This window comes from Spodoptera frugiperda, chromosome 20 (assembly GCF_023101765.2).
Source record: "Spodoptera frugiperda isolate SF20-4 chromosome 20, AGI-APGP_CSIRO_Sfru_2.0, whole genome shotgun sequence".
Taxonomy (NCBI): domain Eukaryota; kingdom Metazoa; phylum Arthropoda; class Insecta; order Lepidoptera; family Noctuidae; genus Spodoptera; species Spodoptera frugiperda.
The window spans coordinates 5,271,078-5,284,646 of record NC_064231.1 but is presented as its reverse complement, the minus strand read 5'-3'; the positions used below and the strand labels follow the sequence as shown (position 1 = coordinate 5,284,646).

Sequence of the window (13,569 nt, the reverse complement as noted above, 5' to 3'; positions counted from 1 at the left end):
ATTAAAATGTAATTAGAGCTAAGACACGTTCCTCGGTATCATATCACAGTTCTGGTAAAGCAAGAGAATTAAAATATTTCCTGAGATACAAGGAGACGGTTTAAGGTGAGATCTGAAATTATTCTCTTATTTATATTATTAAATTATTATAGTTACTTCCTTACTCTGAGACATTTAATGGTTACTTAACCCAGTCCTTAGCAATTGTTTTCGGAACGAAATCGTTACTTTCCTTAGTAAAAAAAAAAAATACTTTTATTTCAGAAGTTGGTGTTAAATAAGAAATAAACTATAATGAGAAACACCGACTTTCGAAATCAAAGTCATTTTTATCCTTTTAATGTTTTTTAAAATCATCTTTCTTCAGTAAAGTCAGCAAATTTTTTGTAAAAACATTTTCTTTATATCAAAAATAGAATGTTTGAATGATCCGTAACTCTCAAAAATATTTTGGAAGTGATAAAAAAAATCAGGCTGTACACAGAAGGATTTCTATATACTATGTAGATTATATGTACTTAAATAAGTAAGTACAAGTCATTTTACATTGTTTTGTCTGATCATCTTTGCGTGTGGGTGGAGCACACCCACGTACTGCCCGATTCCAATGAGGTCAGCATACTTTTACCGGATAATCGCCACTCAAAATTAAATGTCAGAATGAAATGGTCCAACATCAAAAGAATCGGACTGATTAGTGTATTGTGTATAACGATAGCAATTTATATTTTGTATAATTTTGTTTTGTAATAGGGCTTTACTTGGTAGTTATCGGAAGCTACTCGTAATTGGTGATATTGTACCACATTATATACAAAGTTTAATTTGCTTGAAAATAAATAGTCTTACTTACAATTATTGTATATAGTACTGTACTGTGTAGTAGTCGATTTATAACCTACTTCAAAATAGGAGGTTCTCAGTTTGACAGCTTTGTTTGTGCGCAATAATCTTGCGTTTGGCTGAACCGTGTTTGATGCGGTTTTCAGCATAGTTGTTCATACTTAGGAGAAGATTTAGGGACATGAGCTGTCTTAAGAAAAACCTTATAAAATAACAACATTATCTTCAAAGTCAAAGCATTTATTTCAATTAATCCTAAATAAGGCACTTTTGAAACATCAAATTGATTTGTCCGTCAGTCTGTCTGTGAAGCTAGGCGCTCGTTCTGAAGTGTAGCTTCGAATGAAAGCAAGAAAGTCCATTGTGACTCTTTTTAAAATTGTTTTTTATTTCTGTAGAAATGTCAAAGAAAAAAGAGAAGAAGATCGACAGTGCCTACTACGTCTCCTTGATTGAGAGGATCACGACCCTCCATGGCACCAGCCACTTCACCTCGAGGACTGGAAGGTCCCTAGTGATGTGGACCTTGGCAGTGGTCGGCAACATGGTACTGACCATCGCCTTCATCATGGTCATCAAACAGAAATTCAATGAGAACCAAATTGTTACTGTTGTAAGTTTTTCTTTTTATCATAATTTATATAAGTTTTATTACAACTTTCGTGAGACATACTAAATTAATTATTATGTTATCGGCTTACTCACGTAACTATTTGACGAGGAATTCGACTAGCTTCAAGCCATGCTAGAGGTTAATTTCATGAGCAGTATCCCGCGACACACGACACACGAACATAAGTTTAAGAAATATTAAAAAAGTAGATATGTAGTCTCTCTCTCCATATTATTCTTCTACCGTGTTGCATCTGGTATATAACTAGGTAGAAACACCTCTAATAGAACCTCTTATAAGGCCAAGTGGAGAATATCAGTAGAAGACCCTTCTTAATAACTATTAATCATCTTATTGTGATAAGATAAGGCTACATCTTACAGACACTGATATAATGGTCCAATTTCTATCTTAATTAAGCTGACACCTCATACGTAGTAACTGTACTTATTTTATCAATAATAGTAGGTAATTCATTTGACCCTCCCTTCTGCTTAATGTAATACCAATAAGCCAATCACGCTAATATTATAAATGTGAAAATGTATTTGTTTGGATTTTTGTCTGTCAATCACGCTGAAACTACTGAACGGATTTCGATGAAATTTTGTATACAGATAGGATATGAGCTGAATTGAGCCATAGAATTATATCCAAGGGAACGTGGGCCACGCCGCAGAAGTTCGAAAATGATAAAACACGTAAATTGTAATCACTACTTATTATTAATTTACTTAGCTACATGATAATATGTACCTATTTTATTTCACAGCTTAGAGTAATCTTCAAAGCGTTCAAGGATTTTGTATAGAGTAATATAAAAATCATGAAACGGACTTAGATTTTTTCGTTCCAATAAAATATGAGAGTAAAAAACTTAATGGATATTCTCATATCAATCTTTTAGTTCAGAATCAATCATTGGTAAAAGGGTGCTGTTCAATGGTCCTGTTCAAAAAACGATATTTTCTGAGCATTGATGTAATATTCAATGAAGGAAAGTATCCTATATCTGCTTATCTTTGAGTTGAGTATCTATATTTGAAAAGGTCAACTCGTACACGGAATGGTATAACCAGGGTGTCTTCAAGGCCGGAGTGAATAGGTTGGTTTTAGCCAGACGTCCTAGATCGGTGGCCGCATCATAGTTTACATAACACCAGGCGAGATGGTAGTCCAACATCAATAATAACAACATGAATAGCCTATAAGTGACCTCTGCTGAATAAAGACCTTTTCTCACACGAAGTGAGTATTTAGATGAGATCAAAATGGTAGGCGATTGCGTATAAAAAATAGTTTAGAAAACTATTTCAGCAGAACTCGAGACTTCTCGATCAAGCTCGGAACTGTTCGAGGAAGACTTGTTAACTAAAATATAAAATAAATACATTTTATTTGACATAGCAATTGATGTGTCAATAAATGGCCAGTGCCAATGGAAAAGGCGGTGCACATTATGACATGTAATACCACTGTACTTTACATATTCTTCTTAAAATATCCTTCTCGCTAAAAAATCACTTGTAATCTACTTCGTAAAATTAATTCCATTGGCAGTAAGCGGGTTGGTGGCCAAACGCAGACTTATCAACGTTAAAAAAAAATTGAATTGTCTTTTCCGAACCTCCGTAATATTGTTCAAAACACTGCATTGTATTGTACAGATCAACGCAAACTGCAAAGTGAACCAGGTTCCATTCCCGGCGGTCAGCATTTGCAACTACAACATGGTGTCCATGAGAGAATCGCAGAATATTGCCAAACTTCTGTAAGTAGACAAAGTTTCCCAAAAACTACATTCAATTCAGTAATAGTGCAGCTTTTCTTAATTCCTTATTCTTATTTATTTATTATTACTTTATTTTACAACACATAAACACATAAAACAACGTAAATATGCATAGTGTACAGTGGGCGGTCTTATCGGAATAGGGGACTTTAACCTTTGGATGGAGCTGAAATAGGAGTCTGATATGGGTCGTCTAGTGTACAATTTTTAATAGGTATATAACTACGACTACAGTATGAAATACTATATAAAGTAAAATATATATAAATACCTACTTAGTATGTGTATACGTGTGTTTGTCCATGTTAAATAGGACACAAATCTATACATACAGGTAAAACTTTTTACCGACTTTTTAAAATTGTGATATAGTTTGAGCTCGCCTCACTTTAATCGGTAAAGCATTCCACAAAGGAGCTAGTACTGTAAAGAATTTGTCGAAAAACGAAGCGGAATGCAAACAAATACTTAATTTCAGACTCTAAGGTAAAAAAAGTTAAAATGATCTTTTAGATAAAAGGGGTAGTGGGATTAAAGAGTATATTGTACAAAAGTGAAAAAATATGAGTACATTTTCCGGCAAATTTGAATAGGCAGCCATTTCACCTAATTCTGCCATGGCTCCCCCTTTTCATTAGGCGAAGCAGCAAGCGGGGAACTAGTACGAATTATTATAATTGTTCAGAAAAACATCCCAATTCACGGAACTGGACCACTTTCTCTGCAGAGTAGTGATATAATTAATTGTGAAATGTTTGGATTCACTGAGAATTTACTGAGAATAGTTTGTTAAATGATTTAATTCTAAATAACATTTTAGACTACAATATTAGAATATTTCCTGCTTATCTCGTGACATTTTGTATGAATGAATAAAATGTTCATGGAAAGTAGCTCGACTGGTTATCAAGTTTTTATTAAATTCCAAGTGGCGGTACCAGGAAACCACATTCCATATTAAAGTTTATATGCTTTGTAGGATTCTTTTATTAGGAGTATATTAAGTAGTAAGGAAATACATATTACAATAGGAAAGTCTTTAGGTATTAGCTAGAGATTTCTATCTTACTATTTCTTCTTTACACTGCATTGTTAGTGTAATTATATTCGATGCTAATATATAATGATAAAGGTATTTTCTTCTATTCTTTCTTCCTTTAAAGAAACGCACTTAACAAGCACCGCTCCAAACTAACAATTACCTTGCCATACAAATTTGAACTTTAAATCGTATGTCGTATGATATAGTTATTTCATAACGTCAATTCAAAAAAGCTAATGGCGGGTGGCCCGTGCGCGGTCCTCTTTAGTTGTATTTGCGGTGCAAGCGCGTTGGAAGCGCGTGGGCCGCGTACTTACTGCTCGCCTACAGCGCGCGCCAGGCGCAAGCGAAACAACGTCGCATCGCGCGCTTGCAGCTCGTCATTGGCGCGCCGTAAGCAGGATTCAAAACAACGCCGTGCTTGAGGCGTGCCGAAGCCGTGTTTGTTAGCCGTGACAGTCCTGTGTTATCTTCTTTTATTCTAAGTTAAGGAAAATTATACATTATACATAACCGAAGTTCAACGTTCTTTTTTGAACCTACCAGTCATTATGTATCACATAATAAATAATTTGCAAACACCTGTGTCGTTATCGCAAAGTGTCATTTGTCATTCTAGAAACTAATGTTACCTCGTTGATAGGTTGTTGGAAAGCTAAAAAATATTTTTATTATTAACAAATAAAACTTGAGTTTCGTGGTGGCAATCGTCAGCATATTTTTTGTAAAATGAGTAATGTATGATCTGTAGTGCTTAGCATATTGCTGATAGTACGCGGCATGATAATTACTAGGCTTAAAATTGCTATTAACTATTGTAACTACTACTACTTGGTACTAACTTCAAAGCCCGAGTGAATAGGTTGCTTATGGGCAGACGTGCTCCACCGTAGGCCGCATCATCACTTACCATCAGGCGAGATAGCGGCCAAACGTCGGCCCATTTAACATAAAAAAGTACTTTGTTACAAAACTTGTTTGTTATAAGGTTTCACCCGCTCTGCTCGGTTCCTATCTACATATAAATATTTCCTTTCGAAAGTTTTTCTACCAGTCATTAGTCAAAGCCAGATTTAGTTTGACCCAATTTTGACAGCGTTGAGTCTTGTCGATGGGCGGATTTAAAGTCTTAAAGCCATTGCCCCCAGATAATTTATTACTCAGCCTATAGATTAGATACGTCACGATTGTAGCTAGAAAATAGATATCAGATATTGGTTGTTTTTCCTTCAAAGTTGTAAATAGAAAAAGGTTTTTTTTCAATATGGATGTGAAACTAAAGTCGCAATTGACATACGGTAGATAAAAACTTTTAAAAATATTAGTTCCATGAGATTTTTGATTTAATTCCAAGTCGAATACAGTTGTATATAATATCAAGACAACAATATTAATTAGTAAACCTCTTTGTAATTCCAAATATCGTTATAATTACACACTTGTACATAATTATAATATAAACAGCAAGATGTTATGGATAAGTTTAAGTTCAGCAAAATTATTGGAGTTCTCCTTTATCTATAGTTTAATTTATTATAATTATTACTTAACAAATTAATTACCATAATCTGTGTGGTTTTGGATAATATCAAAAGTTAACTTTGGAAGACCATATAATATTACTAAAGGTCGTCATTAAAAGTCATGATAGTGTGTTGAACTCACCATCCCACGTGGTATATTCTAGATTTGACTATTTGTATCAAACAGTTGGACCTGCCAATAAAAGCTATTAATTAAAGGTCCAAGATTAATATTGGCGTTCCGTACGTATATTTCGTCGTTCAAAAGGACAATAATAGTTATTTGGAATTTTGGAAGGAAGATGCCTTCCGAGCATTCCAACGTAATTATTACGGTTCCAGATATTTGGAATGCAAAGTTATGTTTCACTAACTTTCACCCGCAGTTGTGCCCGCATGGTCAAGGAAAAATAGTAGCCTATATCTTCATACTTCAGCTTGCACTTCTAAGTAATGCCAGCAAATAAAATAAATCAAAAACGTATTTTAGATGTGTCATTTTCAGGAATTAAGAAGAATCTACGACTTCCAACAGAAGTCTTAGAAATGGTTTACACATTTTAAGATTGAAAAACTTTGATAAAATCGAATATATGAAATGTACTACGCAAATAGTAGGTCTTGTAAATAGTAAAATCACTTTTCACCATTATTTATCACTGTTTATTATTTTGTTATCAAAATGTTTAGTCGAAATCGAACCACATTTTCTGCAGTCACACTTACGACCACGAATGCTATTTATTATGAACTAGGTACTTGCACGGTTTTACCCGCTCTACTTTCCTCGAAAAATGGACTAGCAACACAAAAATAAATATTCGAATTAGACCAGTAGTTCCAGAAATAAACAAACTCTTCAGCTATACCTATATATAAATAAGTAATAATAGATAACATAGATTCTGAAACACATTCTATTTATTATTTTTTCAGGAAACAGTACAATAAAACTGAAGATGAAATTAAAATGTTTTTCAACGCTCTCCCTGCTTTGAAGAACTATGGCAAATCTAGTCGAGGGCTTGGGAACTTCTCGGAAATAATGGCCATATTGAAACACCACGTCTTTACTGTAGACACCATTATGGAAGAGGTTGGTTCAAAGAATTGTGATAGATTTTTAGAACTAACTACTGGAGTAACTTATAGTTTACTCCAGTTCATCCGTGATCATAGCACTTGCAACAGTGCCGAAATATCGGAAACTCGTAGAAATTGAAAAACATGGTAAATATCCCGTTTCGAGTTCTAATACCAGTGTTAGTGACCATGTCAGTTTAAAAACTTTAAATAAATACATTACATTAACAGCCTATAAGTGGGCACAGCTGACCAAAGACATTTTCTCACATGGAGAAGGCTTGAGCATTAATCACCACACTTGCTCAATGCGGGTTGGCGACTTAAATAAAAACCTATGAGAATATTATAATATCGCTGTATAAGTGTAGATTTTAGTATGGACGTTTGTGTAAATGGTTCTTATTTGACAGGTCCACCAAAAGTGTGATACTTTGCTCCTGTACTGCACGTTCAATAGGAAACCAAAAGACTGCCAGGACATGTTCTCGCTGGTCAAGACCTACGAAGGACACTGCTGCACTTTCAACTACGCTGCTCTTAACGATGCAAGTGAAACGTAAGTCAATTGTGTCACACTAGCATTTTCTCCTGTGTCGTGGGTACGTTTACATACATACCAGTTCACATACACCAAACACCCAAATCCGAAACAACAATAATTTTGTGTATTATACAAAGAGTTGTTCCGTTCTGAAATCGAACCCGCTACACGTTACGTGGCAGTTACCGCGCCAACCGCGCAGTATAATTAATTATTATGTTAAGAAGGAGTGATACAATAGTTAATTCACAAAACTTTCACTATTTAAATGACTGGTAAAAAAAACAAACAATAAAACTAAATACATATTCAATATACATTACATTTTTACTATCTTATTGTATACAAAAAAATCCCTACGGATTTTTAGGCATCGTTCATACCAAACGTGTTGTCGGCCACTGACGTTGAGTCGCTTTTCCATATACATAATATATTTAACATCTCATTCACACCAAACCGTCTATACGCTACTACGTAGTGCGTTGTCGTCAGTAAGAATACTCACAATCAGCGACGGACAATTTGCTTGATGTAAACGATGCCTTAGACTGTGGTAATATCTCGACATCTCTCATTGTAGTTGCTAAGCAACAACAATACGGAAACCCAAATTATATAGCGTAGGAGTTCCCCAATTACACAGCTTTTGTCCTTAAACCGAGCTCAATAATAATATATAAACATTATTTGAAACATTTGTTACTATTCGAGTAGTGTTCACGTCGCGAACTCATCAAACTATGAAGGAGTCCTACTGTGCCGCTGAGGTAATTGGGCTGGACTACAAAAATAAAACTAATGTAACAATTTTCCCATTATTATCAAGGTTAATAAACTGTGATTTATTACTGGTCGTATTTGTTATTTTGGGGCACATTAGTGACTTATTGCGGTTAGTAATGGGAATAACGATAATTAAGTTATGATTACGTCAGTCAGGTAATGGGATAATTTTATCTATACTAATATTATAAAGCTGAAGAGTTTGTTTGTTTGAACGCGCTAATCTCCGGAACTACTGGTACGATTTGAATAATTCTTTTTTTGTTGGATAGTCCATTTATCGAGGAAGGCTATAGGCTATAAAACATCACGCGATGACCAATAGGAGCCGAGCAGAGCGGGTGAAACCGCGCGGAAGTAGCTAGTTATAGATATAGGTAATGGGAGGTCCAAAAGATTTTATCCATCGCACTTATATTATTATAAATGTTTGTTTGTTTGGATGTTTGTCTGTCAATCACGCTGAAACTACTGAACGGATTTTGACGAATTTTGTATGCAGGCAGGGTATGAGCTGACTTGGATGATAGGATACTTTTTATACCATGGGAACGCGGCTAGTTATATTTTGAATTAAAAATATCATTTACCTATCACGAAAATAGGTACATTTTTTTAATTACATCCGAGTAATAACCTAACTGTTCGATTTAATATAAACAACACTGAGATTAAGTGAGTAATTATAAATTATTTCCATTTTAGACCCTTGCTGCCATCAGAGCCAGATCCTGATTTAGAATACTATGACGATCAAAATCCTGATGGTGGAATATCTACGAATCCAACCATAATAGCCACTTCAGAATCCGGGAGGTAAGGTCCAAGCTTTCTTTTCTAGATTTTTTATGTCATAATCATCATTATCATCAATAGCCAATAAGTGCCACTGCTGACCAAAGGCCTCTTTAGACACGGAGAAGGCATGAGCATTAATTACCAAGCTTGCTCAATATAGGTGACAATTTCAAACTTAACTATAATTAGAAATTATAAGCCCAGGTTTCCTTTCGATGTTTTCTTCATCGTTTGTCAGTGTTGTCTAAATAATCTTAGAAAGTACATATAACTCGGAAAAATTGACATTGGTACTTGCCTTTGGTAGCTAGGCAATCCGCAGCTCACTTCTAGGCGACTATGATGTCATAAAAGCCAGTATGAAGTTTATTTAGAATCATGCCCAATACTTATTATAACAGATGAAAATCGGTATAAAAATAAAGGACTTAATGTTTTGTCTATCAGTATTCAAGAAACTTTAAGTTGTTGATAGTGTACTTGTCTCAAGTAAACCAAAGTGAGCAAGCATTTCGTCGATAAAAACGACCAACTCTTATAAATATTCATCTTGCATTGTAATTTCGACACCAGCAATTTATACTACGCTAACTCGAAATTTGGAAAAAACTTTTTTTATGCCAAGTTGCTTAAAATGTGTGTTTACATACGTCATAAAAAAATTGAGAAGAAATATGCAAAAATAAGAAAGTTACAAATCTTATAAAACGCTAAGTAAAGGTACTTTTTGAAATCACTCGATTTATATTACGCCAACTATTATTAGCGGAGTGTGCGCGGGGATCACTTTGGTCAAAGTCCGTGCAACACTGCACTAACTCATAGTTAGCGTTGTTTAGTGCGTTCGTGTGTATACTTGTTCGTTTGTAAAATGAACGACTTAGCGACTTTTACATAGTAAATACTTATGTGTTAACGTATTAATTAGTTAGTTAACGTATTAATTAGTTTATTAATGGTACGCTGACTATTCTTTTTGTAAGTAAGTACATGTTCTTTATAAAATATTGAAATATGCATCAGATGATTGATCATGCACTACGACGTCCCGTACTACACTACGCTAACATAAGTTAGACGTGTATAAGATGTAATTCTTTTTTGGTGAATTACGTTTATATACGGCTAACTTGCGCTAAATAAAAAAATTGAAATAATTAAGGAAATATAAATATGAGATATTACAATGAATAAATTAAATATTAAGCATACCAAATTTCAAAAAAGTATCTTAATTAATGTAAAAGTTATCACGTTTTTCCCTTTAAACGCCTCTACTGTAAAGTACGCTTTTTGAGTTAGCGCAGTATAAATTGCTGGTGTCGATTTGTAAGTTCGTTGGCGGTTCGACCCAGTTATAGTCCATTCATCAAAGTCACCAACTTCCAAGAATGCCGAAGTAAACATGTTGAACTATTTCATTGAAATTATCTCCAATACATATATAAGTATTTCCTATCAGGGAAAAGGGTCAATCACACTTGTTGTTGTAGCATCGAAATTAATATTGATGAATGTTTATTTTTGGGGTCTCGGGTTCGATTCCTGGGTCGAGCAAAGTTTAACTGGATATTTTTCGGTAGCAGTCGGAGTCTGGAATTGTCTCCTGTTTATGGCAATGGTTTACCTCCATATCATATGAGACATATAACACAAATGGTGAAAAGTGAGTGTACATTGTACAGTGGCATAATGTGCCGTAATGTGTAATTATGTGTACTTCTTTTTTTTGAGGGGGGAAAATCATCAAACCAATGATATTTAATATTTATATAAGAAGTATATCTATAGCCTTGTAGCTACACAAGGCTGCTAAGTTATCCTTGTTCTTAATCTTTACTACGTCAAGAGTTTCGTATGAATCCAATTTATAAATTCGAATTCAAGTTTACATTGTACTTTTCATTCAGTAGTTGTGTTACCAGTTCCATATAGTATGGGGTGCTTGCGGTCATGGAAAGCATTCCATGCTCCATCTCTTAACTCCATATAACATAAAAAATTAAGTTATATGTTTTCAGAGGGTCAGGCTTAAGCGTGGTGCTCAATATAGAACCAAACGACTACCCGAGCTGGTCTCCTGTGCCCTATTATGGTGTGAAGGTAACTATTGTTTTTAAGTCAAAGCATTTATTTTAATTATACCAAAAACTTTAATAAACATAAACTTTTGTAACGTCAACAACTAAAGAAATAAATAATAGTCTGTCAGTCTGTTGGGCACAGTATTGCTCGGCTTGTTCGGTTTTTCGAAAATTTCTTAGTAGTTGCTATGGGTGTTTTGTACTTATAACACAAATGGTGAAAAGTGGCTATACATTGTACAATGGTATTAATTGCTGTAGTGTGCACCTCTACCTACCTCTTCGGGGATAAAAGGCGTGACGATACGAAACGAATTTCCTTTTATCAGCTAAGGGTTAATGAGACTAATCCCACTTCAAGGTGAAGGGGTAGTTTTTCTAGCCAAACAGAGATCGACATACCTACGCCTCAATCTATCGTAATTATCATCATTTTCTGTAATAAGCCACATTTACAAGACAACATATATAATAGAAAGAACGAGAAAAGACAAAAGGAATACTAAGAACTCTTAAGAGACTTAGTAATACTTAGAAAAATACCAAATAACCTTTTTCTATGAAGAAGTAAATCTTTACAAACGTATTACGTTGAAAAGAGGTAAACCGACGAGCCATTAGCTTACTCCACTAATCATTATTTTGATACAAAATGTCAGATAAGAACTAATTCTTGGTAAAACCGCTACAGAATAATTTATTGTTAAGTAAATAACTGAAGTACATTTTGGCTCCAAACCAAAAGCTTTGGTAGAGATATTTGTGTGCCGATTTGTGTTTAATTGTGATGTTCAACTGGTCACTGATTCAGCCCTGTGTTCACAGTCAATGCGGTTTTACTCAGTCTTGAATCGAAACCTTATTTTACTCATCTTATAAATGCCAAAAGTTTTTTTTTTTTGAGGGCGGGGAAAATATCCAATGACTTCTCCCGCTTTGGGTGAGGCGGGAGGGAGTTTCAGACTCTTACTGACTAAAAACCACCCCTTTCCTACTTTTGCTCTTCGAGCCGGATCATATTTAAGCGGTCACCGTACTTTCTGCTGTTTTCCCAATATTTTAAGAGGCTCTCTAGAGTCTAATTTATTTTTATTTTTCAACATCCAAAATTTAATCGCTTTAAGTACTCCTAGGAAAAATTTTGAAGACTAGTCTGAAAAGTTGATTAACAACAAATGATTTTTTGTTTAAAATTCAAGTGGACTTAGACTAAAAGTGCTTAATCCGCAAAAGTTCAAGTTCAAGGATAGATTTTATAAAAAGAAAATGAATAAAAATTTAAACTAAAACATTTTCTCAATTAAGACCAAAGACCTATACAATACATAGTACTTATGTATATAAGTACATAAGGACCAAGTAAATAAAAGGTCCATCTACACACTTAATGAATTCAAAATGTATTTGACCATGTAATTGGCATAATTTGCACAACGCAAAATATGGTAATAATTATGAAAAATGTATGTCTAAAGTGTAAAACTAATAACGGTGTAGAATCCACACATACTGTAGATAATGGAATATTAGCTGTTTGTTAGTGGTAGCTTAGATACATTAATATATTAGAGGTTATGATACGATATTATAAGGGTCTTGTGTATAGAATACGGTTATTAAATCGTAATCATCGTATTATACATCGTCACGCCTTTTATCCCCGAAGGGGTAGGCAGAAGTACACATTATGGCACGTAATGCCACTGTACAACGTACACCCACTTTTCACAATTTATATTGTAAGTCCCATGTAATAAGTGGTGAGCCTATTGCCATATACCGGGCACATTTCCAGGCTCCATACTGCTTGTGAGAAATTTTCGAAAAACCGAAAAAGCTCAACAATGTTTTGGCCGACCCGGAAATCGAACCCAAGACCCCTTGCCCGGCAGTTGCACTTGCAACCACTCGACCAATGAGGCAGTAAGTAGTATTACATAATACTTATAGTTAATCTCTACGGTTCAAATTAGTAGAGGCTCCCATTAACATTTAGTTATTTTCGGGAGGAAGTATCATTTCGGAAGATTTATGAACAGTACCTTTTAATAGAAATAGAGTGTTTTAATTACATACGGTCTTACTTATAAACGATTACTAAAGTTAAGACACAGTTAAACTACCTATTAAAAAATATTTTAACTCATAAACGATGATTAACGCTAACTAATGTCTTAGCGACTGCTTAAATAGCTGTCAATTTAATCAGTGTCGGACCCTTGTTTAAAGACATTAATTACCAAAATGGCGTCCGAAATTCGTAAAAGTCACAGCTGTGGTATATCTCAACAATAACACCACATGCAAACTTCGCATTGAATTGAGTTCTGTTTGCTGGGCTTTGTTCCGCTACTTAGGAAAGTGAAGTGGATAAATAAAAATAAAAAAAAAATATATAAAATGGATATATTTGACGACGATAATGAATTACGCACATACCGTGACGAGATAGAAGAAATAA

General features: G+C 34.4%; 1 protein-coding gene across 1 annotated transcript in view; it reads left to right on the top strand.

The window, feature by feature from the left end:
• Nucleotides 1-1,243: 1,243 nt before the first annotated feature.
• Nucleotides 1,244-13,569, top strand: part of LOC118280583 (pickpocket protein 28-like) — a 34,190-nt gene continuing 21,864 nt past the window's right edge. The window contains exons 1-6 of the mRNA XM_050701510.1: nt 1,244-1,456; nt 3,124-3,227; nt 6,750-6,909; nt 7,310-7,455; nt 8,932-9,042; nt 11,046-11,127. Coding sequence (XP_050557467.1) covers nt 1,244-1,456; nt 3,124-3,227; nt 6,750-6,909; nt 7,310-7,455; nt 8,932-9,042; nt 11,046-11,127 — 816 coding nt within the window. The remainder of the gene's footprint in view (nt 1,457-3,123; nt 3,228-6,749; nt 6,910-7,309; nt 7,456-8,931; nt 9,043-11,045; nt 11,128-13,569) is intronic.